The sequence below is a fragment of the Nycticebus coucang genome, chromosome 24, assembly GCF_027406575.1.
Source record: "Nycticebus coucang isolate mNycCou1 chromosome 24, mNycCou1.pri, whole genome shotgun sequence".
Lineage (NCBI taxonomy): Eukaryota > Metazoa > Chordata > Mammalia > Primates > Lorisidae > Nycticebus > Nycticebus coucang.
In genome coordinates this window covers 29918217-29936478 of record NC_069803.1, presented here as the reverse complement: position 1 = coordinate 29936478, position 18262 = coordinate 29918217, and the positions used below count along the sequence as shown (strand labels likewise).

The following is an 18262-nucleotide window of genomic DNA, read 5'->3' as shown; positions in this document are numbered from 1 at the left end:
GACCCCTGAGCACCCATTCTCTGAGGCACACACCTTTTGAGAGGTGAGGTTGCTGACCTGATCAGAGGAAAGGAAAAGGGTGGCGAGCTGTCAGTATTGCCTACTGGATGGCCATGTGTTGCTTAGCTATGGGGATGTTATGAAATACAGCAGGGGGAAGCTCTGTTGTGGTGCAGACAGAGCGTCCTTCCCTAAGCCTGGAAGATGCAGTCTTCTGCACATCTGAGTCATGTGCTGTGGCCACTTCTCCTGGTCTACAAACTCATGGGGTTTGTACTGAATAGTGCAGAGAAATTATACCACAATGGTAAGTAATTGTGTGATAGGACTATTTCAGCTCCATTAATCTCAGGAAACCACCATCACATGCATGGTCCATTGTTGACTCAAATATCATTATGTAGCACATGACTGTATTTATTAATTTTAGCTAGAATCAGTTCTTATAATTGATTCTTTTATATAACTAAAAAGTTATAATATGTATAATCATTATGTAGCCATTAAAAATTTTTTTTATAAGTTAAAACAATTATAGCCAGGTGCAGTAGCTCATGCCTGTAATCCTAGCACTTTGGGAAGCTGAGACTTGAGCCAGGAGTTTGAGACTAGCCAGAGCAACATAGCAAGACCTTGTGTCTACAAAAAAATAGAAAAATTAGACAGGCATGGTGGTGTACACCTGTAGTCCCAGCTACCTTGGAGGCTGAGGAAGGAGGATCAATTGAGCCCAGAAGTTAGAGGTTGCAGTGAGCTGTGATGACACCATTGCACTCTAGCCCAGGCAACAGAGCCAGACCCTGTCTCGAAGAAAAAAGTTACAACAATTAATATTATTTCATGCATTCACTTCCAAAGTACTATTAGAAAGATAGCCTTTGATTTTTGTAAGTTTATTTCTTGATTAAAAAAATATATAGTAATTGCTTTTTTAGATGTTGTATCTTTTAAGATTGAAACTTTTCCTTTTTTTTTTTGGCCGGGGCTGGGTTTGAACCCGCCACCTCTGGCATATGGGACCGGCACCCTATTCCTTGAGCCACAGGTGCCGCCTAAGATTGAAACTTTTCAAATGTTTCTTTATTATATTTCCAGGTTATTCGTACTTTAGATCCTAAGCAGAATCAAGGAGCAGCACCGGAAATCCAGGCTCTTAAAAATCAGCTCCAGGAACGGGACCGGCTGTTCCACTCCCTGGAGGTATCTGCTTACTGTGCAGTACAGCATCTGGGTTGGGGTGTTTATTCGCTGGGATCCTTGCAGTGCAGTTGTGTCCACGATTTAGACAGTTCATTATAATTGTTTTATTTATGTTGAGTTATTTTATATCTTTTCATATTTACATGTGCTTGCTTTTTTAGAAAGAATATGAGAAAACAAAGAGTCAGAGAGAAATGGAGGAGAAATATATTGTTAGCGCCTGGTACAATATGGTAAGAAAACAGCACTTCAGAACATGATCCAGGGTTCCGTGACTGTGTAATGCGTGTGGTACTCCCTTTACTCTGGAAGAAATTCTATCAAGTGGACCTGAAAGTAATTGCTATCCTAACATACACTAACAGAACCTAATACTGCACCAGACAGGGCTAGAGCATTTGACAACAGCATCCTTTCTACAGAACAGAAAGATAAATGTTAAGTTTAATTTCTGCCCCTCAGAACCATTGATTGTGAGAAAAAAGGACATTACTAATATCTAAACACAGCTGCGGTAGTTTTTATTTTGTGGGACTATTTCAATGCTTCTGTAGGATGGTCCTTAGATGGAGGATAGTTTAACTCCCTCATGGGGTTTGGAAAATGTTCACAGTGTCAGACCCTGAGCCCTTGGAGGTTTTGAAATGGAAAGCCCCAAAACACACACACAAAATGTGATGCTCGTCACCATTCTGGTCTCCATTGAATAGTTAGGGATTTTAAAGAATGTAGCAGTTTTTTCAATACTTTTTCCCTAGATGTTTTGTCTTCGTTTTTTTGTTCTTCTTCCCCAGTTAAACCACTACTTCTGCCCTCCCTCTCCTTTACCGTTACCTTTACCTTCCCTTCCTTGTAACCTTAGCACTTTGGGAGGCCAGGGAAGTTTCCTTTCCCTTCCCCTCTCCCTCCGCCTCCCCCTTTCCTTCTCACTGTGGAAAGGGGGCTGGAGTGCTGTGGCCTTATCCTAGCTCACAGCAACTTCAAACTCCTGGGCTCGCATGATCCTCTTTCCTCAGCCTCCCAAGTAACTGGAACTACAGGCAAATGTTAAAACACCTGGCTAATTTTTTTTTTTTTTAATTTTTAGTAAAGATTTTTCTGTTTTTTGTAGAGACAGGATCTCACTTTTGCTCAGGCTGGTCTTAAACTCCTGAGCTCAAGCCATCCACCCGCCCCCACCTCCCAGAGAGCTGGGGTTACAGGGGTAAGCCATCCGCCCAGCCTTCCTCGCCTTTTCAAAATGTTAGTTGTCTGGGACAGAAAACTGGACCAGGCTCCTTTCATCATCCCCCTCTGACCCTATTGCTCTGTGGTTGGCATGGTGTCATGGTTTCTGTTTTACAGTTATAATTGATTCTTCCTCCTGTCCCTGGCCTCCTGATAATGTGATTTGGTCTTTGTCAAATTCATGACATGTCCACATTTATATTTGTCTTGGTCAAACTATTTAAGATTTATCATAATTTTTAAAAGCAAAAAAAGGAAATCATATTGGATTTAAGATACTATTGTTAACAAATGTAGATTTCTTAAAAATTACATTTAATGGTAGAAAAGGAAATTGTATTTAAGGAAGTTCCCTGGGAGTGAGTCCCAACTTTCAACGACTCTTCTCTTCTTAGTCCTCCCTGAAGCTTCGTGCTGGGGACCTGGGACTCTGCATTTCATTCCTCGGTCATTTCATATTCCTGATTGACTTTTATGCCTTCACATATTGTGTTTCTTATGGAACCAGATTTATTTATTGTGTGACATGGTACTAAGGAATAGACTAATTTTCACCTCTTCAGAGTGAAGGAATAACTCCCGGTAGACTCAACACAAGTTATATTCAGATAAGAAAATCCGCGACAATGTCTTGCTTACTTGTACAAGGTTCTGCATCTCAGCTGACTTGAGTGAGAATGAAGATGATTAGTGTGGGAAGGGTATTAAGTAGCTCAGAGAATGGCCTTGCACTGGTGAAGAATTTGAATAAAATTGTTTGAAATGTAAAAAATTAGAATACTTTAAATCAAGTAGTTTTTAATGTATGTAGCCTAATTAATGAATTAAAGATTACCAATAGATATCTGACAATTTTATTCAAAGCCTTAAATGCTTTAATTTCAAGCTGAGTTAAAAAATTTGTTCTAGGGCTGAGCGTGGTGGCTCATGACTGTAATCCTAGCACTCTGGGAGGCTGAGGCAGGTGGATTGCCTGAGCACAGGAGCTCAAAACCAGCCTGAGCCAGAGTGAGGCCCCGTCTGTAAAAACAGCCGGGTGTTGTGGCGGGCACCTGTATTCCCATCTACTCTGGAGGCTGAGGCAAGACTTGAACCCAGGAGTTTGAGGTTGCTGTGAGCCAGAGTGAGGCCCCGTCTGTAAAAACAGCCAGGTGTTGTGGCGGGCACCTGTATTCCCATCTACTCTGAGGCTGAGGCAAAACTTGAACCCAGGAGTTTGAGGTTGCTGTGAGCTGTGACGGAACGGCACTCTACCCAGGGAAACAGAAAGAGACTCTGTCTCAAAAAACAAAACAAAACATGTTCTAGATTTTTCTCATTTGGAAAAGGTAGTGTATTTGAAGATGTATTGACAGACTGAAATTATGTTAGGAATGCAAAGCCACGGCCTGTGTTTTCTCTAGAAACTACGGGTAATAGGAAGATGTGTCTTCTCGGCTCCCGTTTCTGGCACGTTGCTCATTTCATCCCAGGAAAGCTGTGTTTCTTTCAGCAGCGCGGCTCCTCCGTCTCACCGTGCTCGCGCTTCTTCCTTCCTTGCTGCAGCCGCCACTTGCTCCCAGCAGTTAGCGTGCGTAATACAGTCAGTTGGTGAGATTAAGCAGTCAGTTCTTGGTGTTTACCTGGCTAGAGTTCTTCGCTGGCCTACTGAACGAGTACCAAGAGGCTGCTTTCCCCTCATCTACTTATAGACTTCTGCCTTGAGTACAGTGGTGTTACCGCATTGTTGTTCCTCCTGCCAGGGAGTGCCCTGAAGGTTTCCTCCCTCCTGTTAAGATGCTCTGGTTAGTAAGTGGTCCTTATGTCTTCAAGAGAACCCCTGCTCTCGGTTGGGCCCTCGTTTGGGCTGTCAGGAGCTTTTCTTAATTTAAGAATACAAGTCTGCCTTGAAGTGAAGAAAAACACCGTAGTGGTATGTATGTATAATACCCAGTGTGGCCTCCCACCTTGAGAAACGAGTTCGTTTGTGTTTTTCTGTTGTATTCTGAATAAACCCAGTGATTTCCACAGCCCCTGTGAATCAGCTGCCGCCAATCAATTGCACTTTTTTTCTTGGAAAATCACTTTATACATTGAATTTGAAAGGGAACTATGATTGAGTAGGGGTAATGTATTCTAAAGATCTGTTTCTATTATCTGTTGTTTTGGTCCTTGTGAAATCAGATGATTAAGCCTGACTTTTTTGCAGAAGATTTATACCTGATTATTGGAACTAAAATGCCTTTATAAGATTTTAATCTGTAATGAGTAGAATTAATATTCCTAATTCTGCTTTTTGATGCAATGTAACAAATTCTGCGTGATGAAATTTTCTTTTATGAGAGTATTGTTCACTATTTTTTCATTGATTACTCTTTTTTTTCCTGTTACAGGGAATGACTCTTCATAAAAAGGCAGCTGAAGATAGACTGGCTAGCACAGGTTCAGGGCAGTCATTTCTGGCTAGGCAAAGGCAAGCGACCAGCACGCGGAGATCTTACCCAGGCCATGTTCAGCCCGCCACAGCGAGGTAGGGAAGTCTAGCCGTTAGACGTTAAAAAACAGCCTGCATTCAAAGCATACTTCTGTTACATAGAACAGCATTTCAGGAAATTCAGCCAGCTTATATTTTGTTCCTCTTCTGTGTTAATATTTAGTGTTTCCCATTTAAGGACTTTTTCTCTCTTCTTTATCTTTGTTTTAGATTCTTTGACCTTTATTTTATAGTCCTTTCAGTTCTTTTAATGTGCCAAAAATTTGTACATGTCCAATTAAAAATGTTGTATAATAGTGTAATACTTTTCTTTGTATGAAAATGTCCTCTTCCCCCAAAGTGTAGGCTTTGTAATGAATTAGATTTTCTGCCAATAATTGATACACAATTTATATTCCTTATTGTGCCTATGTGTTATCATGCTTTATAAGAATGTCTTTGTTTAAAGGGAATTAATCTTTTTATGATGTATTAATCTGTGTTTCAATTGTTTTCCAAATGCACTTCAAGTAACTTGCATATTTACTATATGAAATGGTCAAAGTGTTCTTTTTGCAAAGACGTAAATACATTGACAGAGGTGCTAATCAGATCTTATTTAAAGCACCTAGTAGAACTATTTAGAGGAAAAAAATGAGTTTTCATATTGTTTTATAGGAAATTAAATTTGTCTGAAGATTTGGAGACTATTTTTAAAACACGAATATGTAAAATTACATTATTTCCTGCTATCTTGTTTACTGGCAGAAGTGAATGCATTGGTGAGGTAATTTGGGGGGTATATTACAGAAGAAAAAAGTCTGGCAGTGCATCAGTTTTTTCTAGTTTCTTTTGGAGTATCTTAGTACCTGAGGGTCCCCAGCAGGGCGGTTGACATTTATGTTTGCTTGCTCTGCGCACCTAGAGGAGCTCTCTTTCATACATGTATTTCCAAGTTATCGGAGCCTTACCTTTTGGGCTACTTGTTAACTTACTCCTCATTTGTTTTACTTATTTCTTAATATAAACCCTTCCATTTCTCAGTAATTCCTGACACTTCGTAACATCTTCGTATCATAAGTTTAATAGGTGACTTCTTATATGTGGTATTATGACAAGTCTCTTTACGTTTTTTTCTTACGTCTATTTACTGGTCCAGGAATTTGTTACTAAACAGATTTTCTTGGGTATTTGGTTGCATCCGTGGACAGATGATAAACCACATTTATTCACACGGATGAACGGCTGCCAAGTGACCCTGTGGTGCGCTTTGTGTATGTGAGGTGCTGTATCAAAGCAAAATACCGCTCATTTGGAAATGAAATGCCTTCTGTGTAACTTTTCTCATTTCTTGTGTAAGTATCTGGTCCCAAATTATATATAAGTTTCCCTCCAGCCTTCTTGCACCACAGCCCTTTTTTTAAAGGCAAAAAAATTTCTGAAATTAGGCCAGTGTTTTGTTTGTTTGTCTTTAGACAGGTCACCTGCTGGGAGAATGTCCTTTCTTTTTTTTTTTTTTTTTTAATTTGGCCGGGGTTGGGTTTGAACCCGCCACCTCCGGCATATGGGACCGGCGCCCTACCCGCTGAGCCACAGGCGCCGCCCGAGAATGTCCTTTCATGTACTTGCTGTTTGCAAGTTCAGGTTTTATTTGGTTCTGTACATTAAGTACAAATAAGTAACTTTAAATCAATCTAAATATAACTAAGAATTTTCAAAAACTATATTCATGTGTTTTAAGTCCTTATTTCCCTTTTTTTTTTTAATAAGGAAATGGACCTCAAAATTACTAGTGTTTTTATTTGTCCTCAGAAACTGTATCTGAAGAGAAATAGAAAATATATACTCAGAAATGACTCTATGCACTATGCTGGTTGTTTACATTAGGTGCAGAAGTCTGAGCACAGTGTGACTCTTCTTCCTGGTAAGACCATAAGGCAGCAAGAGTTAGAGATGCTGGGTAGACTCAGGGCAGGGTCAGGAGGCTGGGCAGACCAAGAGGGTTCTCACCCGGACCCTTCACAAACAGTGTAAGGATTCAGCTGTTTTTAAAACAAATGAGGACATGAACACTAACCTTGGCAAAAATAAAATTGCTGGGAAATTTTATGTGCAGGGTAAGATAGATAAAAACAAAAGTCTATGAACTCATTAAATGAATTCTTTAATGCCCTGTCCTCTTCTCCTACCTGCCCACCTGATATTTGTCTCTAAATGGGTTAGAAAGATACCAAGATACCTTTTAGAAAGGAGTTTGACTTCTGATTCTTTTTCAGCATCTGTTACATGCTATGATTTTGTTGTCTTTATAACTTTCACTCTCCTTTATTGTATCCTTAAAGTTTGGTATATTATTTTCATCACAGAGAAGCAATTCAGGTATCTAAACATTTTATGATGTTTAAAAACAAAACAAAGAACAAGCTCTTACAGAAAATAGCTTCTGAATGTGCTGTAGGTGTCAGAAAGCCAAGAATAAAACTTAGCTGCAACAGTGGCAACTGTTCTTTTGCCCAGCTTTGGACAGGGATCGTGATGTTTCTCTTTCTCCAGTAATGATGAATGGTTTCTCAGGAGGCTTGTGGTGATGTATGCTCTGTCTGGAAGATAAAAGACGTTCGCAGCCTTCTGTAGATGTGAGTGAGCTGTGCTGTGTTCACACAGACTCCCCGTGTGCAGTTGCTCCGTGAAGCCGCTGTGGGCTTGTGCAGTGGGGTAAAGGCGGTGTTACTGTGTTAGGTCACAGTGAGCTGTCCCCAGTGTCAGAATTTTTGTAAACATTTTATGTTTTGCTTCTAACCAGGGTAAGAAAACACATAATGAATAACTAAAGAATATTAAAACAGCCTTTATGTCTGACAGTGTATATTTAAATTTGTAATAGGAAAAGAATTCAACAAATATAGTAGTTTATAACATCTGAAAAGACAATAAATTATTCAATCATATTTAGCTTAAAAGAACTTTGAAAAACTCAATCATCTTTTTTTATCATTTGTCTAACTACCTGATAAGTAAGAAAAAGTCCATAAATAAAGGACTCATGTTCCAAAATTTATCAAGATTGATTTATTTCTATTAGATATCCTTAACCTGGTAAAATTGGCTTAATGATTAGGTAATTACATCATAAAGGGTAATGCTATTGTCTTTAATTTTGTTGAGGTTTTATTATTTTGTTAATATAGGTAAGAGCTCAACTGTACAAAATTAAGCTAAATGTTATCCAGTCAGACACATCAGCCTGTTTAATTCATTAGTTCTCACAAAGGAAATAACTGTAGGGTGTCCCGATGATTGCCATACACACGTACAGAAAATGAGAAATTGCCACTAAATGTACTTTTATTGACAAAAATTTACAAAGTATTTCTCTATATGTTGATACATAAATATACAAAATATTAAAAACGTAAAATATGAGTTTGTTAATTTTCCCTATTTCTGGTGATCTTTAAGATAGCCTGTCACTTACCAGCTGCGTGCTGTGCAAACAGGCGAGTGAAAAGGAGTTAGGTTGGAGAAAAGGGACATTGATTTACCAGCCACTTTGCTCATGTCTCCTTTTCAGTAGTAGTTTGGGTATTGTTGTTGACTGGGTAATGATATGAAATAGTTTTGAGTGTCCTTCACTCCCACGCAAGCATGTGTTTTAATGATAACATCATGTCAACAACTTGAAAATCTTTATCCCAATGTAAGAATTTCTTGAAACAAAATTCTTAATTTAAAAAATTTCTGGTAACTCTCTGCATTTGGTCTTCCCTTGTCCAGATTCCAGACTCCAGGAGTGTTAAAATTACCTCCAGATGGGACATGTAAGATAAATCTGAAAAAGCACTCACAACCCACAGCTAGTAGAAATCTAGCCACTTCACAGCCAGATGGATAAGAATAATCTCTGACCCTACAGGGAGAGGAAGGCCAGGAGTGGTGCCTGTGATCCTAGCACTCTGGGAGGCCATTGGCAGGTGAGACCAGCCTGACCAAGAGTGAGGTGCCGTCCCTACTAAAAAACTACCCAGGCATTATGGAGGGCCCCTATAGTCCCAGCCACTCGAGAGGCTGAAGCAGGAGGATCTCTTGAGCCCAAGAGTTTGAGGTCACTGTGAGCTGTGATGACATAGCACTCTAGCCTGGGAAACAGAGTGAGACTCTGTCAAAAATAACATGAATAAAAATAAAGTGAGAGGAAAATGTTTAGCATATTGCTTTTTGTTAAGGGCAAAATAACAACATGAAGACAAAAAGTGTTTTGTCTGTTCATTAAGCTGTAGCAGAACATTTTGACTTTTGATCCCTCTGTTATGAAGGGTTCTTTTGCCTAGAAATGGCCATTCGACTGATGGAGCTGTGGACTTAACAGTGAACCCTGTCTCATAACCTGAAAGATGAAGGGATGTACTAAAAATAAAATGGGGTGTCAGAATCTTTGAAAGTTATTTTATCATTTTTTAATTTTTCCCTTTTTAAAAGTTAAAAGGGGACTCGGCACTCATAGCTCAGTGATTAGGGCGCTGGCCACATACACTGGGGCTGGCGGGTTCAAACCCTGCCTGAGCCTGCTAAACAACAATGACAACAACAACCACCAGCCGGGCGTTGTGGCGGGCACCTATAGTCCCAGCTACTTGGGAGGCTGAGGCAAGAGAATCACTAAAGCCCAAGAGTTGGAGGTTGCTGTGAGCTGTGATGCCACTGCACTCTATCCAGGGCAACAGCTTGAGGCTCTATCTCAAAAATAAATAAATAAATAAATAAATAAATAAATAAATAAATAAATGGTTTTCCATTAATTAAAGATAATCTCTTTTCCTATAATCCTGTCAGAATGGCACCTTACTTTAGTAATTAATCTAGCCCAGTTTCCTAACATTTAGAAAGAGGTTTCAGTGCATATTCTTTATGACTGAAATGATTTTAATGTTTTATATCATTGCTTTTTAGATAAGGAAGGCTATTCTCAATATATGTCATCCAAGGTTTTACTTTTATAAGGAATATTTAAATAATAATTAGTATATATTCCTTTTAGAAAATGTTTTATTATCCAATTGTAGCACAGAAATATTTTAAAATCCTGCAGTAGATTGTGTTCAATTCTCAGGAGCCTAAAAAACATAATTTGCGCCGACACAGCTAATTTCTACCCCTCTCGTTCCTCCAAATTATAAAAGTATTAAGATTTCCTTTTTATGAACTGCAGAATGGCATCAATATGGTCTCTTTTGACTCACTGATTATAATAATCAGTTTTATAATAGTGATTATATTATTTTTAAACAGCCTTATTCATGTGTTATCTTTATAAAAACTTACAAAATTTATATTTCATGTATTAAAACATGAATAACCTTGGATTCCTTACATTGCACTGAAAAGATACAGAAACGATAACAAGAGACTTGAACCTAACTATGAAAAGTATATGAGTTTTGGCAATTGCGGGCAATCCATAAATGTTTTTCTTTTTTCCTTCCTTCTTCCCTTCCCTTCCTCCCTCTCTTTCTTTCTTTCTTTTTTTCTTTGAGACGGAGTCTTACTCTGTCACCCTAGGTTGAGTACTGTGGCATCATAGCTCACAACAACCTCAAACTCTTAGGCTTAAACCTCTTTTCTCAGCATCCTGAGTAGCTAGGACTATAGGCACCTGCCACAATGCCCTGCTAGTTTTTCTACCTTTAGTAGAGACAGGGTCTTGCTTTGCTCAGGCTGGTCTTGAACTCCTGAGCTCAGGAGATCGACCTGCCTTGGCCTCCCAGAGTGCTGGGATTACAGGCTAGAGCCACCTCACCCAGCCCATAAATATTTCTTAAGATAGATCAGGAATTACTTGATGTCTCTCTTTAGTATCTTTGTTTCCTTACATTTTCCAGTAATATTCTATAAGATGTGGCTTGCATGCTGTATGTAAGTAAGAATAAAAATCTAAGAAAGTAACAGAGGGCGGCGGCGCCTGTGGCTCAGTGAGCAGGGCGCCGGCCCCATATACCGAGGGTGGTGGGTTCAAACCCAGCCCTGGCCAAACTGCAACCAAAAACTAGCCGGGTGTTGTGGCGGGCACCTGTAGTCCCAGCCCCTCGGGAGGCTGAGGCAGGAGAATCACCTAAGCCCAGGAGTTGGAGGTTGCTGTGAGCTGTGTGACGCCACGGCACTCTACCGAGGGCCATAAAGTGAAACTCTGTCTCTACAAAAAAAAAAAAAAAAAAAAAAAAGAAAGTAACAGAGGGCAAATTCATTTCTAGAGAATAGAATGGATTATTGGGATGAGAATTGGCCTAATTATAAACAAATGTCCAAGCAGAAGTACTAATACAGTGAAAACTTACACTATCTAAACAAATGTGTAAACAGTTTACATAAAATCTTCTGTCTTTATATCATGATTATTTGATAAGAGTAGACAAAAATCTATTTTCTATTTGTCCTTCCCTTTAGTAGGTGCCTGATATAACTGTACGTTTACCAGTGGAGGGCAAAATATTTATTTTCATTTTGAGACTGTTAAGCCCTTATTAAATCTAAGGTGGTTGTTCTAGGCCCTTAAAGATCCAGTGATTGGATGAGGTGAGAAGTCGTCTGTGGTGATCCTGGAGCTGAAGGTCATGACCAGCCTGTGCTCTTGCCTGGGTCTGCTGCTTCTCCATTTTGTAAGCCGTAGGCACAATTGTATGTCCTTCTTATTTACACACAGAAACCCTACATAAAGTTTTGTTTTAAATAAAGGCAAAAGTAGACTTTTTTTTTTTTAAGTATATTCAGAGTGAGCCTTGTATCTGATACATTAGCATCAGGCTGAGAATTAGGTACTTCGGGTCCAAAGATGAAAGCAGAGGTGTCCAGAGCCTCAAAGTTTTAGGCCCATGAGGCTATCACATCTTGAACTAAATCTAGGTAGAGTTTAAAGGAGAAATTAAGTATCATGGGTCAAGCAACCTCAAAGTGACAAAAAGAAAACTGCCAAAGCTGAGGCTTTAATACGCACGGGAGACTTCTGAGCGGGCACTGTCACTTGAGTGTCTGAGTTGATGAAGGAAAATCATTACTTTAGCAGTTATGTTGTGAGATCAATAAAAAGGACTGTGTTTATTCTTGGTGTCTTTGTCAGCCTGTCGGCAATAATTATCATATATGTATTCTATAGTGTTTATTTATACCACTATTAGAGATGAGTATCTTAATATTATTTACTGTTACTTCCAAGCATTTATGTAGTACATTGTATTTCAAGTTTTATAGCACTTTACTAGTATTAGATTATTAATTTAATTCTTCTCTACCTTTCTGGCTTTTTCTATTAAGATCTTAGAGCCAGAAGTCTGAAGTTCTAAGTCTAGAGGTCCGCTTGAAACAGGAATGGGGCTACTGGGCATGGACTACTTTTTACACGTCACAGTAACACAAGTAGTAACAATACTGTGAAGCCCAATCCCATCAAATGCAAACACACTTGAAACTTGATGTTTTCTGGAGTTATAGTAATGAAAATGGGACAGTCCTGTGGTCAACCAGAAGTATTTACCTTTGATTTGCCTGCCTCCTAAAATGCAAACCTGCAAGTGGGCCCTGACTTTAATAATTTCTTCATTATTGCCCATACAGGGAGGAAAAAGACAGCAGGGGAGCCGGCAATTCAGGGAACCTGAAATGCTACACAAACATTCTTAGTAGTGCTGTAACAGACAGGCGGGGACTGGACTTGGTTGTCTTCTTAAGTCATACATAGCAAAGTTTTTAGCTTGTTCTATTGAGAGGGATTTTTTTGTTTGTTTGAGGAGCCAGGACTCTACCATTTGTAGCCTGAATATATTAATATTCAAGTCATAGTCCAAATGTACTGAACATTTGTTGTTATGTAATATGGACACAACTCCTGCCAAAGAATAGGGAGATTTGAGTCTCAGAGCCGTGTTGTGTTTAGATGAGCAGCAGCTGTCAGCGTGTAGGAGTCCTGTGGTGTTTCCTTGTGCATCACGCTGGTCCCTCCTGATGTGCTTTGTTCAGGCAGGTCACCTAGAAGGAAGTAGCGCTGAAGTAGAGGCACCGAGACTCTGACCTTGGAGGGAAAGCACTTCTTGTGCTTCCCCCAAAGTCAAAAATGACAAATCAAACACACACAGACGCATGAGGACACAATACAATGTTCTGGGTATTTTCTGCTAATTAATTTCTGAGTAGGTCAGTCTCTCAAGTGTCTTAACTTCCATTATTTTGTTAATCTAGATAAGATTGTGTAATAGATCAATACAGTAGCCCCTAGCCCCATGTAGCAGTTTAAATTAGAATGAATTAAAATTAACTAAAATTAAAACTTGAGTTTCTCAGTCACCTAAAACTTGAATTTCTCACTTGAAGGGCTCAATAGTCATGTGTGAATAGTGGTTACCAGTCAGCCGACACAGAACATTTCCACCACCACAAAAAATGCTATTTGAGGGCAGCGCCTGTGGCTCAGTCGGTAAGGCGCCGGCCCCATATACCGAGGGTGGCGGGTTCATACCCGGCCCCGGCTGAACTGCAACCAAAACATAGCTGGGCATTGTGGCGGGCGCCTGTAGTCCCAGTTACTCGGGAGGCTGAGGCAAGAGAATCGCTTCAGCCCAGGAGTTGGAGGTTGCTGTGAGCTGTGTGAGGCCACGGCACTCTACCGAGGGCGATAAAGTGAGACTCTGTCTCTACAAAAAAAAAAAAAAAAAATGCTATTTGACAGCACTTGTAATGCCCAGAGAGAAAACAAGGACAAAATAAAGGCAGGGAGTTAACTTAGGACAACTCTTAGATTTTTACCACCACAGTCAAAGAAGATTTTTTTCTTATGAGGATTAATTCCCAACCCTTTTTAAATACCTTGGAAAAATCAAAATCCCATTCGTGGGTGGCGCCTGTGGCTCAAGGAGTAGGGTGCTGGTCCCATATGCCGGAGGTGGTGGGTTCAAACCCAGCCCTGGCCAAAAACCACAAAAAAAAAAAAAAAAAAAAAAAAAGAATGTAAGTTGATCAAAATCCCATTCGTTTAAGCTAGTTTTCAACATATTCTTTTTTAAAAACAGATTCTCAGTACTTTTTTTTCAAATGATGGGATTATATCATTTTGTAAATCATTCTTAATATCTTCAATGTTCTTTTCCTTTTTTATATATTTTTAGATTGACGATACGTAGTTGTCTAGCAGCAAGCAGACTGGTATGCATGCCTAATTGACCTTCAAAGAAAAATCGATAAACTTTGGCATATTCTTCTACTATTAAATCTATATAGATCTAATGAAAATTGGCAAGAGATTTTTGTTTGTTCTTGTTTCTTAAACATTTCTCCCAAAAGTCACATTAGGCCATCTTTCACCTGAAAGTTACATCAGAATTCAAATAATTTGTTTTTTTTCATAGCTTCCTGCTCTTATTAACTTGGATTGTGAATCAAATTAGATTTATGGATGAAGTAAACATTTACTATTCTAGTAAATAGTGAAATAAACAAAACATTAAATATTAACTGACAGTACTTCGCCTGTGGAGTGTTAACGTAACTGTAAGGATCTACAGTGGCATGTCTTTTGAGTTTTTTCTTTTCTCTTTTTGAGACGAGTGTCATTCTGTGTCCTGGGTAGAGTGCCGCGTGACCTAGCTCACAGTGTTTGAATCTTTTAATGAAAATAAGGGACTGATCATAATTTTTTTTGAGTCAGCTTGGTGCTTAGTTCAAATTGTCCCGGCAGGAAGTCTTTATGATTTCTTCTTCCTTTTAAAATGTTTATAATCAAGTGATAGACTTGGTCCAATAGTGTCAAATTTCAAGTACGTTAGGATGAAATTCTTTTTTTTTTTTTGCAGTTTTAGGCCGGGGCTGGTTTTGAATCCGCCACCTCTGGCATATGGGGCTGGCGCCCTACTCTGTTGAGCCACAGGCGCTACCCTAAGATGAAATTCTTATTTTAGTTCAAGGATAGATAGGTAAATGGTGTGACTTCAGTTTATTATTTTCTTGGTGGCCTAATTTAGTACATTCTCTGGAGAGTCCTAATAAGGGAAATTTTTAATGCAGTAAGAAATAGCATTTTACTACAAATACAAGAAATAACTAAAAACAGATGTCAATCAATGATTTGGGACCTTTTAATTTTTTATCAGTAGTCTTTTGTTTTTTAATAGCTGCAGTTATTTATAATTCAAATGCACTAAAATGTCATGGCTGTCACGAACTCTGCTGTTACAAGTTCTGCAGAATGCTTTGTGCTTAGAAAATAATTTCCAGGTGTATCTTCTTTTGCAATTTTATGTTTCAACAATTGTTCACCTTTTGTAACACCTGATTTTTGATTATGTCATGAGTGGTAAAATTCATGCATATCTGATAATTTAATAATTTGCCTTATTTTCTTTAGTAAATTTTATCAAAAATTTGGGGATAGAAAGAGACATTTTCCCCCTTATAGTATTTTTAAAACTTTTCCTATGAGCTGGAAAACAGCTTAGTCCATTGGAGCTGGGGTTGTTATTAATTACCGTCTCAGCTCTAAAGCCTTATTATACTCATGTCTTAAGTATTATTGCTTGTTCTGTGAATCATTGTTAGTTTCATATTTGACATTGTAGTTTTCCTCCTTGCATTTTAGTCTTTGCAAAAAGGATATTGCTAGCTATATTCTTATTTCTGATTGACTATTGAATTTACAATTTCATTCTTTGTCATTATAATCCAAAATGATGTCCACATAGGACTACGTTTCTCACTTCACAAATGAAAAATAAGGCAGATTTAGCAACATTGTACATAATGGTGTCCAAGCTTTTTTCTACCTGTTTACTGAGTTTACCAACCATTTACTATGTGTTGAAACTGGTGGATTTTCTCACTGTTTTTCTGAGGTAAATGATTTAAGAGCCTTAGTAAGAAATTTTAACTAAATTCACAAAAACAAAGTCCAAAAAACCACAAGAAAATGGATTTTTAGTTTTCTGAAATCTTATATTTCCTTTTGATATCACTTATTCATTTTGACTGCCAACTTGTGGTATTAATTATATGTATGTGTTTATATGTATGCATATAATATATGTATATGTATATGAAGAATAAAGTTCAGATTTGGTCAAACTATATTTTCCCATTCAAGTACAAAAATGTTTTCAAGGCTACAAAAAGTGTACAGTTGTTAAACAAGTTGTAAATAAAGACTTGTATAAAAATTCAGCTTAGAGTTTTTCTTTCTGTTCTTAAACTGTGACAAACACATTTAATAATTTTCTAATTGTATTCTTCCACTTGCCTTTGGCACTTGCCATAGTGTCCTATCAATTTAAAGATTATGTCCCTGGCTCCATACAGCGGTTACAGCACCAGCCACATGCACCCACAGGCTCGGGGGTTGGAGCCCGGCCCAAGCTGGCTAAACAACTGAAACAAAAACAATAGGTGGGCATTGTGGTGGGCCCTATAGTCTCAGCTACTTGGGAGGCTGAGGCAAGAGAATGTCTCTTAAGCCCAAGAGTTTGAGGTTGCTGTGAGCTGTGACGCCATGGCCATCTACTAAGGGTGACATAGTGAGACTGTCTCAAAAAAAAAAAAATAGAAAAAGATTATGTCCCTGATGTATTGTTTATTTATTATTTTTTTAAATTAAATCATAGCTGTGCACATCAATGCAATTATGGGGTACAATGTGTTAGTTTTATATACAATTTGAAATGTTTTCATCAAACTGGTTAACATAGCCTTCAGGGCATTTTCTTAGTTATTGTGTTAAGACATTCATATTCTACACCTAATAAATTTCACTTGTAAAATGCACCATAGGTGTGGTCCCATGGATTACCCTCCCTCCACCAGTCCTCCCCACTCCCCTCCTCTCCATAAATCACTATTGATTTATAGTATAGTCTGAGGTCTGGTAGTGTGATTCCTACTGCTTTGTTTTTATTTCTGAGTAATGTCTTGGCTATTCGAAGTTTTTTCTTGATTCCATGTAAAACGAAGTATTTTTTCGAGATCTTTATGACAGTGGAGCTTTAATAGGGATTACATTAAAATTGTTAACATCTTCAGCTATTTATTTTTAAGACAGTCTCACTGTTGCCTTAGAGCTCACAGCAACATCAAACTCCTGGGCTCAAGGGATCCTCCTGCCCCAGATAATATCAGAGCTATTATCTATGATAATCTAGAATGCGAACTCCATGACCAGGGAGTTTTTTTTTTTTTTTTAACTGCTGTGAGCACGGCTGGCACACAATAGGTGGCCCATAAATACTTGTTAAATAAACGGTCCTGTTTCAATAACACGTAGAAAGGAATTGGCTCACGCCTGTAATCCCAGCACTCAGGGAGGCCGAGGCGGTAGATCGCTTGAGCTCAGGAGTTCAAAACAGCCTGAGCAGGAGATCCATATCTGAAAAGAAAAAATACTTCCCTCTCCTTTAACGCGTACGTTATTATTTGTAAAATCTGAAACTTAACTGATTGGGTTACCGAAATTCGCTTTAGCGTCCAAACGTGTGCAAGGACATAAAAGCCCTTAAAAGGTGAGAAGTGGACGCTGCAGGCAGCTCCCTGGAGGACGGGCAAGGGGCGGGGGCGGGGGCGGGCCCAGGGCGGCCAGCCAGCCCAACTCAGCCACAGCTCGGTCCAAATGGGATCGCCATCAAGGCACTATCACAGCTCTGAGGGACATCTGCACGTCTTCGGGAAGGCGTGGCGGTGGGAAGCCCTCCCGGAAGTCTGGAGCTCCGAGGTCTAGTCGTGTAGCTTCGCCACTCACCGCCCGTACCCGCTCGCGGGCCCAGCGCCCGGCTCCTCCCGCCCCCCCCAGGACTCTCTAGCCCATACGCTCTCTCCCCACCCGGACTCTCTAGCCCGTCCGCTCGCTCCCCCACCCGGACTCTCTAGCCCGTCCGCTCGCTCCCCCAGCCGGACTCTCTAGCCCGCCCGCTCGCTCCCCCACCCGGACTCTCTAGCCCGCCCGCTCGCTCCCCCACCCGGACTCTCTAGCCCGCCCGCTCGCTCCCCCACCCGGACTCTCTAGCCCGCCCGCTCGCTCCCCCAGCCGGACTCTCTAGCCCATACGCTCTCTCCCCAGCCGGACTCTCTAGCCCGTCCGCTCGCTCCCCCAGCCGGACTCTCTAGCCCGCCCGCTCGCTCCCCCAGCCGGACTCTCTAGCCCATACGCTCTCTCCCCAGCCGGACTCTCTAGCCCGTCCGCTCGCTCCCCCAGCCGGACTCTCTAGCCCGTCCGCTCGCTCCCCCAGCCGGACTCTCTAGCCCGTCCGCTCGCTCCCCCAGCCAGACTCTCTAACCCGTCCGCTCGCTCCCCCACTTGGACTCTCTAGCCTGCTTCTCTATGGCAGGAAGCGAGAAACCGGAAGTGGAGCGCGGAGGGGGAAGGGCGGG

The 18262-nt window shown here is 40.1% G+C and overlaps 1 protein-coding gene across 1 annotated transcript in view; it reads left to right on the top strand.

The window, feature by feature from the left end:
* Window positions 1-5621, top strand: part of HOOK3 (hook microtubule tethering protein 3) — a 96924-nt gene extending 91303 nt beyond the window's left edge. Inside the window, exons 20-22 of the mRNA XM_053578789.1 lie at window positions 1096-1200; window positions 1362-1433; window positions 4800-5621. Of these exons, the coding sequence (XP_053434764.1) occupies window positions 1096-1200; window positions 1362-1433; window positions 4800-4940 (318 nt within the window). The 3' untranslated portion in view covers window positions 4941-5621. The remainder of the gene's footprint in view (window positions 1-1095; window positions 1201-1361; window positions 1434-4799) is intronic.
* Window positions 5622-18262: the final 12641 nt, after the last annotated feature.